The sequence below is a fragment of the Sinocyclocheilus grahami genome, unplaced genomic scaffold (assembly GCF_001515645.1).
Source record: "Sinocyclocheilus grahami isolate Dianchi unplaced genomic scaffold, SAMN03320097.WGS_v1.1 scaffold175.1, whole genome shotgun sequence".
Lineage (NCBI taxonomy): Eukaryota > Metazoa > Chordata > Actinopteri > Cypriniformes > Cyprinidae > Sinocyclocheilus > Sinocyclocheilus grahami.
The window spans coordinates 757,107-775,979 of NW_015505354.1; the positions used below are offsets into that span (position 1 = coordinate 757,107).

At 36.0% G+C, this 18,873-nt stretch overlaps 1 protein-coding gene across 1 annotated transcript in view; it reads left to right on the top strand.

Annotated features, from left to right (window-relative positions):
- Window positions 1–18,873, top strand: part of LOC107593679 (tyrosine-protein phosphatase non-receptor type 3-like) — a 34,728-nt gene that overhangs the window by 6,504 nt on the left and 9,351 nt on the right. Inside the window, exons 3-18 of the mRNA XM_016283525.1 lie at window positions 3,736–3,843; window positions 3,952–3,994; window positions 7,215–7,293; window positions 7,398–7,442; window positions 14,793–14,845; window positions 15,071–15,188; window positions 15,265–15,352; window positions 15,484–15,572; window positions 15,903–15,966; window positions 16,136–16,266; window positions 16,398–16,523; window positions 16,737–16,850; window positions 16,948–17,035; window positions 18,279–18,356; window positions 18,461–18,517; window positions 18,599–18,755. Of these exons, the coding sequence (XP_016139011.1) occupies window positions 3,736–3,843; window positions 3,952–3,994; window positions 7,215–7,293; window positions 7,398–7,442; window positions 14,793–14,845; window positions 15,071–15,188; window positions 15,265–15,352; window positions 15,484–15,572; window positions 15,903–15,966; window positions 16,136–16,266; window positions 16,398–16,523; window positions 16,737–16,850; window positions 16,948–17,035; window positions 18,279–18,356; window positions 18,461–18,517; window positions 18,599–18,755 (1,438 nt within the window). The remainder of the gene's footprint in view (window positions 1–3,735; window positions 3,844–3,951; window positions 3,995–7,214; window positions 7,294–7,397; window positions 7,443–14,792; window positions 14,846–15,070; window positions 15,189–15,264; window positions 15,353–15,483; window positions 15,573–15,902; window positions 15,967–16,135; window positions 16,267–16,397; window positions 16,524–16,736; window positions 16,851–16,947; window positions 17,036–18,278; window positions 18,357–18,460; window positions 18,518–18,598; window positions 18,756–18,873) is intronic.

An 18,873-nucleotide genomic window follows, 5' to 3' on the forward strand; every position in this document is an offset into this window, starting at 1 on the left:
TGTGTATCGGCAAGAATCTGGCGATACGATACATATCATGATACAGGGGTTGCGATACGATATGTTGCGATACTGTAAGCAAGGCGATATATTGGGATATTTCTTATATTAGGAATAGGATAATTTTAGGAAAGCTGTCATTAAGAACACTTCAACATATGCAAACCTTTAAAAAAAGTTATTTAACCAGAACACAGTGTGATCTGCATTTGCATTAATTAGTCCCTGTAACATTCAACCTCATCGAACCACTTTTTGTGCAGTACGAGTAAAGGGGGAAAAGTAAAGTGCTTGCAGGATTTTTTGGTTAAATTAAATACAATACATACAATGTCATAACATTTTAATCTGAACAAAATAATTACATCTGTTCAGTATCAAAGAAAAATAAAGTGCTTGCAGGAAGAACTGTGAAGAACATGAGCACACGTGAACACACACACGTGCGTGTAGAGTGTGTGTGAATGCAGTGGAGAAAATTAAATGCAAATTCACTCCAAAAGTAAAAGTGCGCTTCATGACTTACATCATATCAAAGTCTAGTTATGAACGTCAAGGATAAAATATTTATAGCTGTTTTAGTCATTTAAAACACAACCTCAATTATCTAATTATGTGAGACTTCGACGCGGTATCCGTCAAAAATAGACTAGTGGCCTATCTTTAGCTAGGGTGACCATATTTTAGTTTTCCAAAAAGAGAACAGTGGGTGTGGGCGGGGTGGGGGGCTGGGGTGTGGTTGGTTGGTGGTTAAAGTAATGCTGAAAGTGCCCAAAGTAGCACAATCTCAAATATCAGAACTCAAAATATGTAATTTCCATACCTAATATACATATTTTACAGTCACTGTTATGCATATTTATCATAAACGCAGCTAAAAAAGCTTCCTACCAGCAGTGGCGGCTCGTCAGGGGAGGCACAGCTTCTCCAAAACTTTGAGGTGAAAATGGGAGGAGGACGATTTAATGTTAATAAAATTCACAATTAATTTCAGTTCATGTCTCAGAATGTGTATGTTTAATTATTTATTTATTTTAATTTCATAGCATAGTAATACCATAACATGTTACTGAAGTTGGAAAGCACCACTTTTCTATTGCGAATGTGCTGAATCTGCTGATGTAATTACAACCGCTAAGTGATAAGAGAAGGGGAGGGGAGGCCGGGGGAGGGATGAGCTCTCGTGCCTCCTTTGGTAAAAAAAAAAAAAAAAAAACCTTGGCCAATCAACATTGAGTGTTCACTTTTAGCGCTGAAGAGTGTTGAGAAAAGAAACCTCGCAGGGGAGGCTAGCCTCTCTTCTGGAATATCAACCAATCATCATAGAGACGTATATTATGTGATATTAGTTTGAACGTCTCCCGCTGCGCTGATAATGTACCAAGTGCTTATGATGAGTAGCGGTATTGAATATTTAATCGCCCACAGATTTGCCAAGCTGTCATTCAGACAGTGTATATATACAAATTAAAAATAAAGGGAGAACAGGCCTAAGCTGGATATAGGCTACAGCAGTCGACTTAATTAAATGGCACAACAGGCAGCTCTCTTTTAACAGACTTTTAAAAAGGGATGGATGTTTGCTTCAAGTGATATAGGCCAGGTAAGTGAAATTATATTATCTTGCTGTATGTGTGTCATTTTTCTTTAAGTTTTCTGACTAAAAGCAACCAAAAAGCCATTTTAAAGTGGTTAAAAAAATAATAATGATAATAATAATCGGCAGGGATCCCAGACCAATACAATTAGTGTACCTCCTCTATTTTAAAACCCACGAGCCGCCACTGCCTACCAGTGGCTGTCCTTCACAAAACTTAACATCTAGCACAGTTTTATCATAGGTAGTAGAATGCAAAATGTTTCAATACAAGCTTTTCAGTCAAATGTAATTTATGCAACATTTCAAACCTTTAACCTACAGGGGAAAATCAAGCCATGGGAACAGTTTAAAAGTAGCCCAATTCCATCGAGAGAAAAAAAAAACGCTGACTTGACAACCCTGCATCCAACACCAGCTGCAGGAGTCAGATTTGACTGATCATGGGTTGAGAGGAGAGATGGCTGACAGACCATGCTGGAGGATTTGCTGCTCAACAGATCCTGAGCTCATTGACAAATATCTGATCTTCCTTTACACAGAGCGCACGATGCGTGATGGCGAAATCAAAAAGTGAAAGTGAACAGCGAGCGCTCATTCAAAAGAGATTATATTCTCCGCATATTGATAGCGGCCCCCTGATGCACGACAATTATATGCAATATTAGAATGTTTGTGGGAGTGGGCGGGACACAGTCCTCGCAGGGCTCTAATACAAAAACGTACACTATGAATGGCGATTGTAGAACGCAAAAGCCGAATCCCGGACATTTTGGGCGATTTAGAAATCCCAGCCGGACGCAAGGTCCAAAAAGAGGACATGTCCGGGAAAAAGAGGACGTATGGTCACCCTATTTTAGTGAAGCAGCGGAGAGAGATGCTTCTGGTGTGGCGCTATAAACACAAGCATTGACTAGAGTGGCCACGATCAGCTCTGGTGGCCGTGGAGCCGTAATGTGCAGCAGCCGTGTGTGTTCTTCGAATATTTGATGCTGGCATTGCACAATTTACACACCACATGACTTTTGACGGGATATAAACTCAAAATGAAACAATTGCCATGAATGTTGTATCATTTTTTTTTTTTCAATATAAATATCGATATTGCGTTTTTGAGAATCGATACAGTATCGCCAAACAAAATATTGCGATATTCAATTGGATCAATATTTTCTTACACCCTTAAAGGGTTAGTTCACCCAAAAATATACAAGAATTTGTCTCTTCCGCATCACCCTGTAACGCCAGACGCGGAGGAGACGAATTGCTGAATAAAGTAGTTTTTGTTTTTTCTTTTGCCCACAAAAAGTATTCTCATACCTTCGCAAAATTATGGTTGAACCCCTGATGTCACATGGATTATTTTACTCCTTGCTACGTTTCTGGACTTGGGAACATTTCAGTTGCATTCCGAAGATGAACGAAGGTATTACGGGTTTGAAACGACATGAAAGTGAGTAATTAATGACAGAATTTTCATTTTTGGGTGAACTATCCCTTTAATGCTAGATGATAGACGTTTGGCCAGTGGGCCTGAGGGCTCTGCTTGACAAAGGTATAGTGAGTTAAAATTAAATATAAAATAAAAAATGGGTATTAAAATGTTGATTCATGTTAATTGGCTTGTGATTAAGAGAGAGGTTAACTCTGCTAATTTAATTTAAAATTATTATTAAAAGCCTGATTTAATTCAATAATTTAAAATAAATTATTAATATTTAAATAAATAAAATCTTCTAGTCCTTTCAGCAAATTTGAGTACATCTCATTTTCTATCAGTGAATTATATTTTGAAAAAAAAATGTATAAAAGAAATTAATACTTTTATTCAACAAAGGAGGCATTAAATTGACCAAAAGTGACCTTCACAATTTCCCCAAAAATATTAAGCAGCACGACCTTTTTCAACATGGATAATAATAACTATTTCTTGATCAAATAAGCATACTAGAATGATTTCTGAAGAATAATTTTTAAATATATAAAAATAGAACACATTTATAATAATATTTTACAACTGATATGTTTTTTGTTATGTTATTGTATGCTAAACCCTGTAGAATATGGCCACTTTATAAATATAGGTTTTGTAAACTGGTACATTTCCTAAAGGGACAGCATGTGTTACTGCTTTGCAGAAACACGATGCTGGTCATCTGCTGTTCGACTTGGCTTGCGAACACCTCAACATAGTGGAGAAACAGTACTTCAGCCTACAGATCAGTGAGGACACATCCAGCTCTCCGGTAAATGAATGTGCAACTGTTTATTGCTATGACCCAGAAATGGAGAAATGTGTAATGCCCTCTCTTAAGAAACACGATATCAGTGTTATAACTGATCTGTCATTTCAGAAGTGGCTGGACCCCAACAAACCCTTTAAGAAACAGCTGAAGGGTGAGTGAGAAACTACACGCACACACACACACAGAGGCCCACCTGGAGTCAATATATTTGTTTTACATTTTTTGTGGAAAATTAGACTGACTATTTAATTTTGTATGCGCTTTTCCCTTATTTTTACATTTCAATTCCCTTTGCCGTCATTTAATGTTCACTTAAATTAAAAACAATAATTTAATAACACTGCTAAATGTAATCGATTAAAATATTAGTCTTATTCTTCTATTAAGAAGTTAAAATATTAGTCTTATTGCTCTATTAAGAGATTAAAATATTAGTCGCTATTGTTAAGCTATTAGTTCCTATTATTCTATTAAGAACCCAAAATGATTGCACTGTATTTGATGTATAATCATTTTCTATTTTTAACTGTCTTAAATTCATTTTAAATCAATTAAATCATTCTCAATTTAAATTCCTTGTTTTATTTTTGTGATTATTTTTATTATTATTTTTCTTTTATGTAAAGCACTTTGAATTACCATTGTGTACGAAATGTGCTATATAAATAAACTTGCCTTGCCTAAGAGATTAAAAAATGAGTCGCTATTGTTAAGGGATAAAAATATTAGTTGTATTGTTCTATTAAGAGATTAAAATATTAGTCCTAATGTTTTATTAAGAGATTAAAATATTAGTCCTATTGTTCTATTAAGAGATTAAAATATTAGTTGTATTGTTCTATTAAGAGATTAAAATATTAGTCGATATTGTTAAAATATTAGTTGCTATTATTCTATTAAGAGATTAAAAATGAGTCTCTATTGTTAAGGGATTAAAATATTAATCGTATTGTTCTATAAAGAGATTAAAATATTAGTCGCTATTGTTATTAAGGGATTAAAATATTAGTTGTATTGTTCTATTAAGAGATTAAAATATTAGTCTGTATTGTTCTATTAAGAGATTAAAATATTAGTCTGTATTGTTCTATTAAGAGATTAAAATATTAGTCTGTATTGTTCTATTAAGAGATTAAAATATTAGTCGCTGTTGTTAAAGTAATGCTGCTGTCAATATAAAGGATTTCCTGGAAAGTCATTTGTTTTATTACTCCTATGAGTCTCTGCTGTCGACTTTCTGTGAGAGTTTAGCACTGTGTGCTTTTCATCTTGCAATATCATGGTTATCACCCAAACCGGTATATAACGACACCCCTAATTAAAATTATAGCGATATTTCTTTTTTAAAATATTCATCTATACCGTCAATACACGACACCCCCTAGTAACAAGATAACGATATTTTGTTTTTTAAATAACACACACATCGTCAAAACCGGTATATTGCGACACCCCTAAATGTATTATTTTTTCCTCAATTCCTGCAATGTCTATCCATTTTTCATACTTTACATTATAATGTTGGGATAAATTCACTTGTAGCATTTAAGATTATAAATTTTTTAATTGATGATTTTTATTCATTTATTTTCATAAAGTAATATAGAATTTTATTATTGTGCATATTACTTTTTTCTTTTAAATTTCTTTAAAACTCTTATCACAGAAATGCGGTTATGATAAACACAAAGGATGGATAAACGGAATGCTGCTAAAATTCTTTGGAAATCTTTATGGCTTTCTGCAGAAGTTCTGTGGAATCCGATTCCATGCAGGCCTAGAATGCACGTTTGATGAGTGTGTAATATGAGTTATGTCATAGGAGCACAAAGAATTTTGTTTCCTTTAAAAGCACATCAGGAGACACATGTTTGTTTTTTCCTATTGATTTGAGGTGGCTGATTTAACCCTCTGGTATTGTTCATTTGGGAGTCACACTTGTGTTGTTCGCAGTCAAAAGTGACCAGACACCTGAAATAACTTTTTTTTATTTTCTTTACTGAAATCAATGTTATATATTTTTGTTCAATAATATTTGTTCTTTTGTATTTTGAGAGAATTTCATGGTACTATTTAACATTTATGCAATAATTATGATCCATTTTTCCCATTGAAAATAATACAAAAATTATTTTTCTAATATTTTTTTTATTACTTTTCAATTATGGCAGTATTTCATGTTCTACGGACTATGGTACACTATTAAGAAGTGCTAACCTACAAATGCTATCTTATCAAATGCAATATTTATCAATGTAACCCAATGTATAGATTAAGTTCAAATTTTTTATTTAAATCAAATACATTTTGTTAACATATGAGAAATTGTACATATTCAATTAAGAAAAACACTTAAAAGGACTTCAAGGCTTTACTCAAGTGAAAATTATTTCATCATCCTCATGAATATACTGGGTTTCTCTCATATCTAAAGGCATGGATCACGTAACATTATGCTCTCTCGACATTTGTCATTAAGATCACGCTATAGAAATCGCCTAAAATTAAGTATAAAGAGGAGAAGAAAGCGGCCCTAGGCAGCTGCCTACACTTGCCAGCATCCGCCACTGCCAGATGCAGTTATAAATACTAAAAACAAGCCTATCGCAAAACATCTGGTAGGGGGGGCACCTGGGGTGGCCAGCCAAATTTCAGGGGGGGCCGGTACCACCCCTGGCCACCACGTAGACCCGCCCCTGGTGTAGGGGGTGTCTGTTTTGCACTCTTGATATTTTAGAGTGTCACCCCTTCATTGCTGTGCACTTTTGTTCTGCATCGTGAATGATTTGTAGATTGTACACACAAAAAAATCTCTGTATTTTCATATTTTTGCGTATTCATTTCCAAAGGTGGTCATTTTTGACCGCGAACAACACAAGTGTGACTATTTTTTTTTTATGACCATTTAGCTTTTTCAAATCAAGTCCACGATTTTTTGTTGTTGTCACATAGTGACTGCAATAAAAGTCAGCCAGTTTCGTACCGTTCCGATAAAGTAGAGATTTTTTTTAAATTTTATTTCAAAAATTTTTTTTTTCCCCAGTCTAAAATGACCGAACAATACCAGAGGGTTAATTAATCAACTTACTTGAGTCATCAGACGTGATGTGGATGCAGTAAGGCACAGACAGTGATTGCAACTCATCTTTTGTCTACTGCTTTTTTACTTTAAATGATGGTTTAATAAATTGGCTTAGATTTCTGGGGAATTGCCTTTTGACTTCCTTTTTTTAGAAATTGTATGATACTGAGCTTACATTTAACTCTGATCAGTGAATATCTGTTACTTGCATTTATTTATGTATTTAGAGGTTCTTTTCCTCTGACTGTGTCCTCTGCTCTCTCTCTCTCTCCCACTATTATTCCTTCAGGTTCTGCTCCGTTCTTTTTAATATTTAGTGTGCGGTTCTTCATCTCTGACCCAAACTCCCTCCAGCATGAGCAGACCAGGTACATCTCCCTGTTTATGTGTAAATGAGATATATATATATATATATATATTTATTATATGTGTATAGAGTGAGAGGTTGCCTTACCCTTATTTTGTTTTGCAGGCATTTTTATTTCTTGCAAATTAAGAAGGACATTTGTGAGGGGAGGTAAATAAAGTTGATTTTGCACCTACACTATCATTCAAAAGTTTGGGGTTTGTAAGATTTTTTGTTTTTTTGGAAGAAGTTTCTTATGCTCACCAAGGCTGCAACTATTTGACAAAAATACAGTAAAATCAGTAAATCAAAATCACCTTTGCTGCTTAACTTGTTTGTTGAAATTGTGATACTTTTTCAGGATTCTTTGATGAATAGAAAGTTCAAAAGAGCATTTATTTGAAATATAAATCTATTGTATTAGTGATGTATGAGTGATGTAACAGAGAAAGAAATATCTAATTCTAACTGATGCAGATGACACAAATGTTTTCATGTTATGGCTGATAACCAATAAATAGCAGGTATTATAAATGTATACCGTTTATATGTAAAACCAATTGTTTTATATGCTACCATAACATTATAATTTACAGTATTAAAGATGGATATCTATTCATTTATTTTGAAATCTGCTATAGAAAAAAAGTATATTGTTCAAATGATAAAAAGACCAAATACAGTGGGGAAAAAAAGTATTTAGTTAAAAGATGAGAGAGGCCTGTAATTTTCATCATAGGTATACCTCAACTATGAGAGACAAAATGAGAAAAAAAAATCCAGAAAATCACATTGTAGGATTTTTAAAGAATTTATTTGCAAATTAAGGTGGAAAATAAGTATTTGGTCAATAACAAAATTTAATCTCAATACTTTGTTATATACCCTTTGGTGGCAATGACAGAGGTCAAACGTTTTCTGTAAGTCTTCACAAGGTTGTCACACACTGTTGCTGGTATTTTGGCCCATTCCTCCATGCAGATCCCCTCTAGAGCAGTAATGTTTTGGGGCTGTCACTGGGCAACACGGATTTTCAACTCCCTCCAAAGATTTTCTATGGGGTTGAGATCTGGAGACTGGCTAGGCCACTCCAGGACCTTGAAATGCTTCTTACGAAGCCACTCCTTCGTTGCCCGGGCGGTGTGTTTGGGATCATTGTCATGCTGAAAGACCCAGCCACGTTTCATCTTCAATGCCCTTGCTGATGGAAGGAGGTTTTCACTCAAAATCTCACGATACATGGCCCCATTCATTCTTTCGTTTACACAGATCAGTCGTCCTGGTCCCTTTGCAGAAAAACAGCCCCAAAGCATGATATTTCCACCCCCATGCTTCACAGTAGGTATGGTGTTCTTTGGATGCAACTCAGCATTCTTTCTCCTCCAAACACAACAAGTTGAGTTTTTACCAAAAAGTTCTATTTTGGTTTCATCTGACCATATGACATTCTCCCAATCCTCTTCTGGATCATCCAAATGCTCTCTAGCAAACTTCAGACAGGCCTGGACATGTACTGGCTTAAGCAGGGGGACACATCTGGCACTGCAGGATTTGAGTCCCTGGCAGCGCAGTGTGTTACTGATGGTAGCCTTTGTTACTTTGGTCCCAGCTCTCTGCAGGTCATTCACTAGGTCCCCCCGTGTGGTTCTGGGATTTTTGCTCACAGTTCTTGTGATCATTTTGACCCCACAGGGTGAGATCTTGCGTGGAGCCCCAGATCAAGGGAGATTATCAGTGGTCTTGTATGTCTTCCATTTTCTAATAAGTGCTCCCACAGTTGATTTCTTCACACCAAGCTGCTTACCTATTGCAGATTCAGTCTTCCCAGCCTGATGCAGGTCTACAATTTTGTTTCTGGTGTCCTTTGACAGCTCTTTGGTCTTGGCCATGGTGGAGTTTGGAGTGTGACTGTTTGAGGTTGTGGACAGATGACTTTTATACTGATAACGAGTTCAAACAGATGCCATTAATACAGGTAACCAGTGGAGGACAGAGGAGCCTCTTAAAGAAGAAGTTACAGGTCTGTGAGAGCCAGAAATCTTGCTTGTTTGTAGGTGACCAAATACTTATTTTACCGAGGAATTTACCAATAAATTCTTTAAAAATCCTACAATGTGATTTTCTAGACTTTTTTTCTCATTTTGTCTCTCATAGTTAAGGTATACATTCCTGCAATGTCTATCCATTTTTCATACTTTACATTATAATGTTGGGATAAATTCACTTGTAGCATTTAAGATTATAAATTTTTTAATTGATGATTTTTATTCATTTATTTTCATAAAGTAATATAGAATTTTATTATTGTGCATATTACTTTTTTCTTTTAAATTTCTTTAAAACTCTTATCACAGAAATGCGGTTATGATAAACACAAAGGATGGATAAACGGAATGCTGCTAAAATTCTTTGGAAATCTTTATGGCTTTCTGCAGAAGTTCTGTGGAATCCGATTCCATGCAGGCCTAGAATGCACGTTTGATGAGTGTGTAATATGAGTTATGTCATAGGAGCACAAAGAATTTTGTTTCCTTTAAAAGCACATCAGGAGACACATGTTTGTTTTTTCCTATTGATTTGAGGTGGCTGATTTAACCCTCTGGTATTGTTCATTTGGGAGTCACACTTGTGTTGTTCGCAGTCAAAAGTGACCAGACACCTGAAATAACTTTTTTTTATTTTCTTTACTGAAATCAATGTTATATATTTTTGTTCAATAATATTTGTTCTTTTGTATTTTGAGAGAATTTCATGGTACTATTTAACATTTATGCAATAATTATGATCCATTTTTCCCATTGAAAATAATACAAAAATTATTTTTCTAATATTTTTTTTATTACTTTTCAATTATGGCAGTATTTCATGTTCTACGGACTATGGTACACTATTAAGAAGTGCTAACCTACAAATGCTATCTTATCAAATGCAATATTTATCAATGTAACCCAATGTATAGATTAAGTTCAAATTTTTTATTTAAATCAAATACATTTTGTTAACATATGAGAAATTGTACATATTCAATTAAGAAAAACACTTAAAAGGACTTCAAGGCTTTACTCAAGTGAAAATTATTTCATCATCCTCATGAATATACTGGGTTTCTCTCATATCTAAAGGCATGGATCACGTAACATTATGCTCTCTCGACATTTGTCATTAAGATCACGCTATAGAAATCGCCTAAAATTAAGTATAAAGAGGAGAAGAAAGCGGCCCTAGGCAGCTGCCTACACTTGCCAGCATCCGCCACTGCCAGATGCAGTTATAAATACTAAAAACAAGCCTATCGCAAAACATCTGGTAGGGGGGGCACCTGGGGTGGCCAGCCAAATTTCAGGGGGGGCCGGTACCACCCCTGGCCACCACGTAGACCCGCCCCTGGTGTAGGGGGTGTCTGTTTTGCACTCTTGATATTTTAGAGTGTCACCCCTTCATTGCTGTGCACTTTTGTTCTGCATCGTGAATGATTTGTAGATTGTACACACAAAAAAATCTCTGTATTTTCATATTTTTGCGTATTCATTTCCAAAGGTGGTCATTTTTGACCGCGAACAACACAAGTGTGACTATTTTTTTTTTATGACCATTTAGCTTTTTCAAATCAAGTCCACGATTTTTTGTTGTTGTCACATAGTGACTGCAATAAAAGTCAGCCAGTTTCGTACCGTTCCGATAAAGTAGAGATTTTTTTTAAATTTTATTTCAAAAATTTTTTTTTTCCCCAGTCTAAAATGACCGAACAATACCAGAGGGTTAATTAATCAACTTACTTGAGTCATCAGACGTGATGTGGATGCAGTAAGGCACAGACAGTGATTGCAACTCATCTTTTGTCTACTGCTTTTTTACTTTAAATGATGGTTTAATAAATTGGCTTAGATTTCTGGGGAATTGCCTTTTGACTTCCTTTTTTTAGAAATTGTATGATACTGAGCTTACATTTAACTCTGATCAGTGAATATCTGTTACTTGCATTTATTTATGTATTTAGAGGTTCTTTTCCTCTGACTGTGTCCTCTGCTCTCTCTCTCTCTCCCACTATTATTCCTTCAGGTTCTGCTCCGTTCTTTTTAATATTTAGTGTGCGGTTCTTCATCTCTGACCCAAACTCCCTCCAGCATGAGCAGACCAGGTACATCTCCCTGTTTATGTGTAAATGAGATATATATATATATATATATATTTATTATATGTGTATAGAGTGAGAGGTTGCCTTACCCTTATTTTGTTTTGCAGGCATTTTTATTTCTTGCAAATTAAGAAGGACATTTGTGAGGGGAGGTAAATAAAGTTGATTTTGCACCTACACTATCATTCAAAAGTTTGGGGTTTGTAAGATTTTTTGTTTTTTTGGAAGAAGTTTCTTATGCTCACCAAGGCTGCAACTATTTGACAAAAATACAGTAAAATCAGTAAATCAAAATCACCTTTGCTGCTTAACTTGTTTGTTGAAATTGTGATACTTTTTCAGGATTCTTTGATGAATAGAAAGTTCAAAAGAGCATTTATTTGAAATATAAATCTATTGTATTAGTGATGTATGAGTGATGTAACAGAGAAAGAAATATCTAATTCTAACTGATGCAGATGACACAAATGTTTTCATGTTATGGCTGATAACCAATAAATAGCAGGTATTATAAATGTATACCGTTTATATGTAAAACCAATTGTTTTATATGCTACCATAACATTATAATTTACAGTATTAAAGATGGATATCTATTCATTTATTTTGAAATCTGCTATAGAAAAAAAGTATATTGTTCAAATGATAAAAAGACCAAATACAGTGGGGAAAAAAAGTATTTAGTTAAAAGATGAGAGAGGCCTGTAATTTTCATCATAGGTATACCTCAACTATGAGAGACAAAATGAGAAAAAAAAATCCAGAAAATCACATTGTAGGATTTTTAAAGAATTTATTTGCAAATTATGGTGGAAAATAAGTATTTGGTCAATAACAAAATTTCATCTTAATACTTTGTTATATACCCTTTGTTGGCAATGACAGAGGTCAAACGTTTTCTGTAAGTCTTCACAAGGTTTTCACACACTGTTGCTGGTATTTTGGCCCATTCCTCCATGCAGATCTCCTCTAGAGCAGTAATGTTTTGGGGCTGTCGCTGGGCAACACGGATTTTCAACTCCCTCCAAAGATTTTCTATGGGGTTGAGATCTGGAGACTGGCTAGGCCACTCCAGGACCTTGAAATGCTTCTTACGAAGCCACTCCTTCGTTGCCCGGGCGGTGTGTTTGGGATCATTGTCATACTGAAAGACCCAGCCACGTTTCATCTTCAATGCCCTTGCTGATGGAAGGAGGTTTTCACTCAAAATCTCACGATACATGGCCCCATTCATTCTTTCGTTTACACGGATCAGTCATCCTGGTCCCTTTGCAGAAAAACAGCCCCAAAGCATGATATTTCCACCCCCATGCTTCACAGTAGGTATGGTGTTCTTTATTACAGGCCTCTCTCATCTTTTTAAGTGGGAGAACTTGCACAATTGGTGGCTGACTAAATACTTTTTTTGCCCCACTGTATATGTTGGAGGAATTATAAATTCCATTTTTATACAACTTGTATGATCAAAATACCATAAAAATACCAGCAACCCACATCATTATAATACATGATGGATGCTGGTTATGCAGTTCTAAAGCTCAGGGAGTTATATACAGGTGCATCTCAATAAATTAGAATGTCGTGGAAAAGTTCATTTATTTCAGTAATTCAACTCAAATTGTGAAACTCGTGTATTAAATAAATTCAATGCACACAGTAAAAGTAGTTTAAGTCTTTGGTTCTTTTAATTGTGATGTTTTGTCTCACATTTAACAAAAACCCACCAATTCACTATCTCAACAAATTAGAATATGGTGACATGCCAATCAGCTAATCAACTCAAAACACCTGCAAAGGTTTCCTGAGCCTTCAAAATGGTCTCTCAGTTTGGTTCACTAGGCCAGTGTTTCCCAACCTTTTTTTTTAGTCGTGGCACCCTTTGGAAATTTGACCAAACTTGTGGCACCCTACAAAATTAATTTTGTCACAATATTTGAATTTCTAACTTCGATATGATCATTTGAAAAATATAGATATTCGGTACAACAGGGAATAACTGCAGAATATAATGTCATACAGATATTTGTAATATTATTAAAAAAAATTGTCCATCAATGGTGGCAATCAGTAGGCTAATTTCTAACGAAGAGACCAATTTATATGACCGATTTTAATGTAGGCTTTTGTATATATGTAAACATTATTTAATTACCATTATATCTATCTCACAAATTTTTGCTCACTCAGTGTTTTTTTTATTTTACAGTGGGGTAACTATTTTTTTATTTTTATTTTTTATTTTTTTTACCATTTATCCAAATAATGTTTAGTCCTAGAAAGCTATTATTATCAGAACACTCGAGCATAACATAGCGGTTAGCAGATCAGTGAATGAGAGGGCAGCGTTACCAGAGTTGCCCATATACCACACCATGTTACAACACAGTAGGGCTATTGCAGACAGAAACAATACTGTACTACATCCATGTTTCCTGTCGGCTAAATTTTTGAGTGGACTTTGCTGTCCCGATTCACATGAACGGTATATGAGTGGAGCGACTGAGCGGAGCGCACACACACGCATAGAGCGGATAATACGCAGAGCGTCACACCACATGAAAGTGAAACCTGAGCGGTGAACTACTTTTCGGCAGCCGAAATTTCGGTGCATCTCTAGTTATTGGTGACATCAGAAATTGATATTATATAATAGATGCTTTTTTGAACATTTTAGCAATTTAAAAATATTAGAAAAGGATTTTTTACACGGCACCCCTGCTCTCGACAGGCGGCACCCCGGTTGGGAAACACTGCTCTAGTACACTGGACGCGACAAATCAAGAAACCTGGGCTTCCATACCACCTGAGCAGTGCCACAAACTGATCACCTCCATGCCACGCCGAATTGAGGCAGTAATTAAAGCAAAAGGAGCCCCTACCAAGTATTGAGTACATGTACAGTAAATGAACATACTTTCCAGAAGGCCAACAATTCACTAAAAATGTTTTTTTTTTATTGGTCTTATGAAGTATTCTAATTTGTTGAGATAGTGAATTGGTGGGTTTTTGTTAAATGTGAGCCAAAATCACCACAATTAAAAGAACCAAAGACTTAAACTACTTCAGTCTGTGTGCATTGAATTTATTTAATACACGAGTTTCACAATTTGAGTTGAATTACTGAAATAAATGAACGTTTCCATGACATTTTAATTTATTGAGATGTACCTGTAACTCATGGATTGTGAGGTTATGTGTGGTCTAATAAACATACTATTGTGTATAAATAAAAATTATAATATACAACTATAGACATCTGTACCCTGATAAATAAATACCAAATATTTGCTGACTAAATATTTAATATTGACAAATGCTAATAAAAAAACTGATGTCACAACAATGTATGTTGTGTCCCAAAACATGATGGAATGTTTTTATTGCAGATTAAAGTGTCCTTTAAGCTCAGCTGTGGTACTGGCTTCTTACTCTGTTCAGTGTAAGTTGTGGAAATTAACACCTTCTCACTTTGTGATTGGCAGCCCTGCCATAGAAACATTATTGATATTGCAGAGGATGTGTCTGTGTGCTTGGAGGAGGCATGAGTCTTCTCCAGGAAATAGCTGGGGTTAATGGCACTGTCAAAGCTGGAGATGACTGAACAAAGCGCAGACAATCACTGATTCTCAAACGTAGCATTCTAATACTCCTGTTTGATTGACAGCTGAGCTTGGAGACTATGTCCCTGAAACTCCTGCCGGATACCTCAGTCAGACCCATTTTCTCCCTGACCAAGACCAGGAGTTCCTTCTGAAAGTGGAGTCGCTGCATCCACAGCACAAGTATGTCAGCACACACATTCATACATTCAAACACACATGCATATTTATTAATTGGACATGTCTGAATATGTTTCAGAGGTTTGTCTCAGAGTGAAGCTGAACTGTGCTATTTGAATACAGCGAGAACATTAGATCTGTATGGAGTGGAGTTACATCATGCTCAGGTACCATTTAAGTAGAAAATCCTGTATTTTTCCAACTTCTTCCAAAGTTTAAAAAAATAACTGGTAATGTTGTTTTAACGTGGATTATGTTAATAATTTATTCAATTAAAATTCTAAATCCCTGTTTATAGGATGTTAGCAACCCTGCCCTCTGGGTGGGCATTACATCAGGGGGCGTGGCCTTGTTTTGCCATTTAATTTGCTCCAGTTTTTTCCCGTGGTAAGTTTTGGCCAATCAGATCCTTTCTTGAATGTTTTTGCTCACTTTGGAATTATGCATAAGCTTGATGTGTGTTCTTTATAAAATTTACTTTTTAAGCATTTTATGGTGACGCTTACAGCTGTTATGAATGATGTTTGACAGTGCTACGGCTCTGTTTGTCAGAGCTGTGATTATCATTACAATGGATGAGATGCAAACACTGTAGAAAAGTATAATGACTGTTATTAGTGTAATTAAGAGCCCTGGAAATGGTATCCCTTATTTTGATTCTGGTTTACTTTGTTTTTGACGAGGAGGTTGCTTTTTGAATGGCTGCTTTTTTTTCAGGATTAACATCATCAAAATTTCATTCAAAAGAAAACGGTTCTTTGTCCACCTACGTCGGAAACATGTAAGATATGCATGATTAATCATTCTCGCCCTTCAAAACAAAAGCTAAATAATAACTTGATTAAAGCCAGATACGTAATATCTCAAAGATGGTGAATACTGCAAAATCAACATCTTTTTGTGAGACTATTATGTTGTGTTTTTTTCCCTCATTTAATTGTGTGGTACAGGGTGAACTGGGTCACCACGTGGTTTCTCTCTCCATGCCAAGTTCACGCGCCTGTAAGAACCTATGGAAATCCTGCGTGGACCACCATACGTTCTACGACAGGAAACCCTCTCACTCTGCCTCAAAACTTAGGTACGCAGGCAGAGTCACGACAGAGCCATTCAAAGAAATTACAGTGTTCTTTATTGCTGGAGTTAATTCGAGTTCATTGCTGCGTCCACCAAATGAGTGTGTGAGTTTAATTGCATATATTTTTGTTATAGCTCTGTACCACTGTACCGAAAGCTGATTGGTGAGAAAATGTTCAACCCTGCGGTGAGGTCCAACTCAGTGGAACACTTCGAGACAAAGAGTCTACCCTCACGGTCACCACCCAACACGCCCAACTGGTAACAAGTGCTCGAATACACTGGAATGTATTTAATCTTTACAGTAATGGATTAGAGCTATTTAATGTATTTTAACAAACAATTAAATGTATTTCATTCAAGATTTGTAAAAAATACTTGAACATTTAATACTTTTATTCAGCAAGGATGCATTTCATTGAACAAAAGAAGTTGTACGTTTTAGGGCTTTGGTGAATATATCTTCCATTTTAGGCGGAGTCCTCGTTTACGTCATGACTTCCGTAAGCCACGCCCATCATCTGTGGACAACCTGACCAATGAAATGAGCTATGTGACTGAGAGTGAAGACGTGTTCTATACTTACAGGCAAATTTACTCTACATATGCAAATGCACACAGTCTTGCAGCCATATGCATTCAATAGCACACTCATAGTAACTTATTAAAACTGATTCCACTGAAGGAAAACTCAGGAGGAGGGGCGGACGAGTGGTAGTTGGTCTCATAGTGATGATATCACCGAAGAGGAGGATTTGCACATCTGGGATAAGGTGAGTGTTACTGTACATAATAGCCGATGATGCAAGATCAAGGGAAATGTGATTCATAACAGGGTCTAACTTTAAAGCTTCTTTGCATGTCTTTACAAAGGATCATTGCGTCAAAAATGAGTGGTTGGAATGAAGAAGTTCCCTGTGGCATATTTCAGTGCAGAGTGTGGATGGTTGTGATTGATGGATGGGGCAGTTAAAAGCTATATTAGATCTACAGATAATGTGGAAATGCCGCAAAGTGCGTTTTTTTTTTTGTAGATGTTTCTTAAGGACACGGAAGAACAAACTGACCTTTTACTTAGTCACAGTCATAGAGAAGGTGGAAAATGGCCATAAAAAATGGTGCAAAAATAAATACATTTGTAACTTTTTAGACATATAATTTTTGGTCTTAAAAATGGGTTTCATTTTTTGTATGTTAAGTAAATTTCCCAGACATGTTCTTGACAGGTGTTGTGAGATTCATCCTGGAACAGATTAAAATCTATAAGAATCTGTGATGTGGTCAGGAACACTGCTTGATTGGATTTCAGACAAGCAATCAAAGCGTTGCTGAACAGTGAACACTGTATGCAACAAAAAGCACAGAACCTAAACCAAAGGTCCGAGTCCAGCATCAAGGCATCAGCTGTCAGAAATAATATCCAGTGTTTGCCATTCTAACAAATCTAAGCAGTACACTGATACTACAGTCATGTCGATGAGTCACTGAAAATCTATCTCCCAACTCACGAGACTAGCACATGAAAATACTTAAAACTGCAGTGGGGTCCAAAAGTCTGAGGCTAGAAGTTTATTGGGATTTTGGAAACTTAAAAGTTACGAAACTTTTACCTTCACGATGATGTGCTAATTCTAGATCACATTTTCACCACTGAAGCACAAGTTGCTCTTTGGATCATTCTCAAACCATGCTGGAGAACACAAACTTGTGGAGTTCATGCAATTCTGCTGGTGTTATTGAAGAAACAAGGACATGTTATAATATTTTATTAAATAGAAGCATTTTGACTAGTGCTATCAGTGTGCAAAACAGCTGAGAATGAGGCTGTCTACTGACAAAGAACAACAATATTCTGAGGTCACATTTGAAGCACTCAGTAGTTTTTTATTTGCTGTTGTGAAAACTGTCTACATATATGCTATTATTTCATTATTTTGTAGCTAGAGTTCAGAATCCTCCATCCTCTTCCTGTCCTACCTGCCTCAAAGGGTCTATTTTGTGGTTATATGTATGCAGAGTGTAACAGCTGATGGAGATCTACTCCTTGTGAGGATCAGCCCAGACCAAGATGGGAAGTTTGGCTTCAACGTTAAAGTGAGTTGGTTCACAATATGTATTTATCATCATTGTTAAAATTGCATTCAGATAGAGTTTTGTGTGGGAAACCATGTATCAGAATATTGTCGGGTAATATTTAGGGAGGCGTGGATCAGAAGATGCCCCTGGCCATCTCTCATGTTAACCCTGCATCTCCGGTAACCCATAAAAATCCTTGTTGCTTTTGAATATAAATGGGTTCTTGGTGTTTGCATTTGTACAAATATTGACTGTTGCAGGCCGGTCGCTGTGTGCCTCCACTCATGGAAGGCGATCAGGTGCTGTTGATAAATGGGCGGGACATTTCAGAACACACCCATCAGCAGGTGGTCATGTTCATCAAAGCAAGCCGAGAGTCACACAGCAAGGAACTTGCATTGCTTGTGCGCCGCAAAGGTACGATTTTTGTTGATGTGCATGTGTACCAATGTGATTTGAGGGGAATTGGTTTAATTTGATCACTGATGTTTCTAGTGCATTTAGTTTGTACATCCAATCAGAAACCGCAAAACAG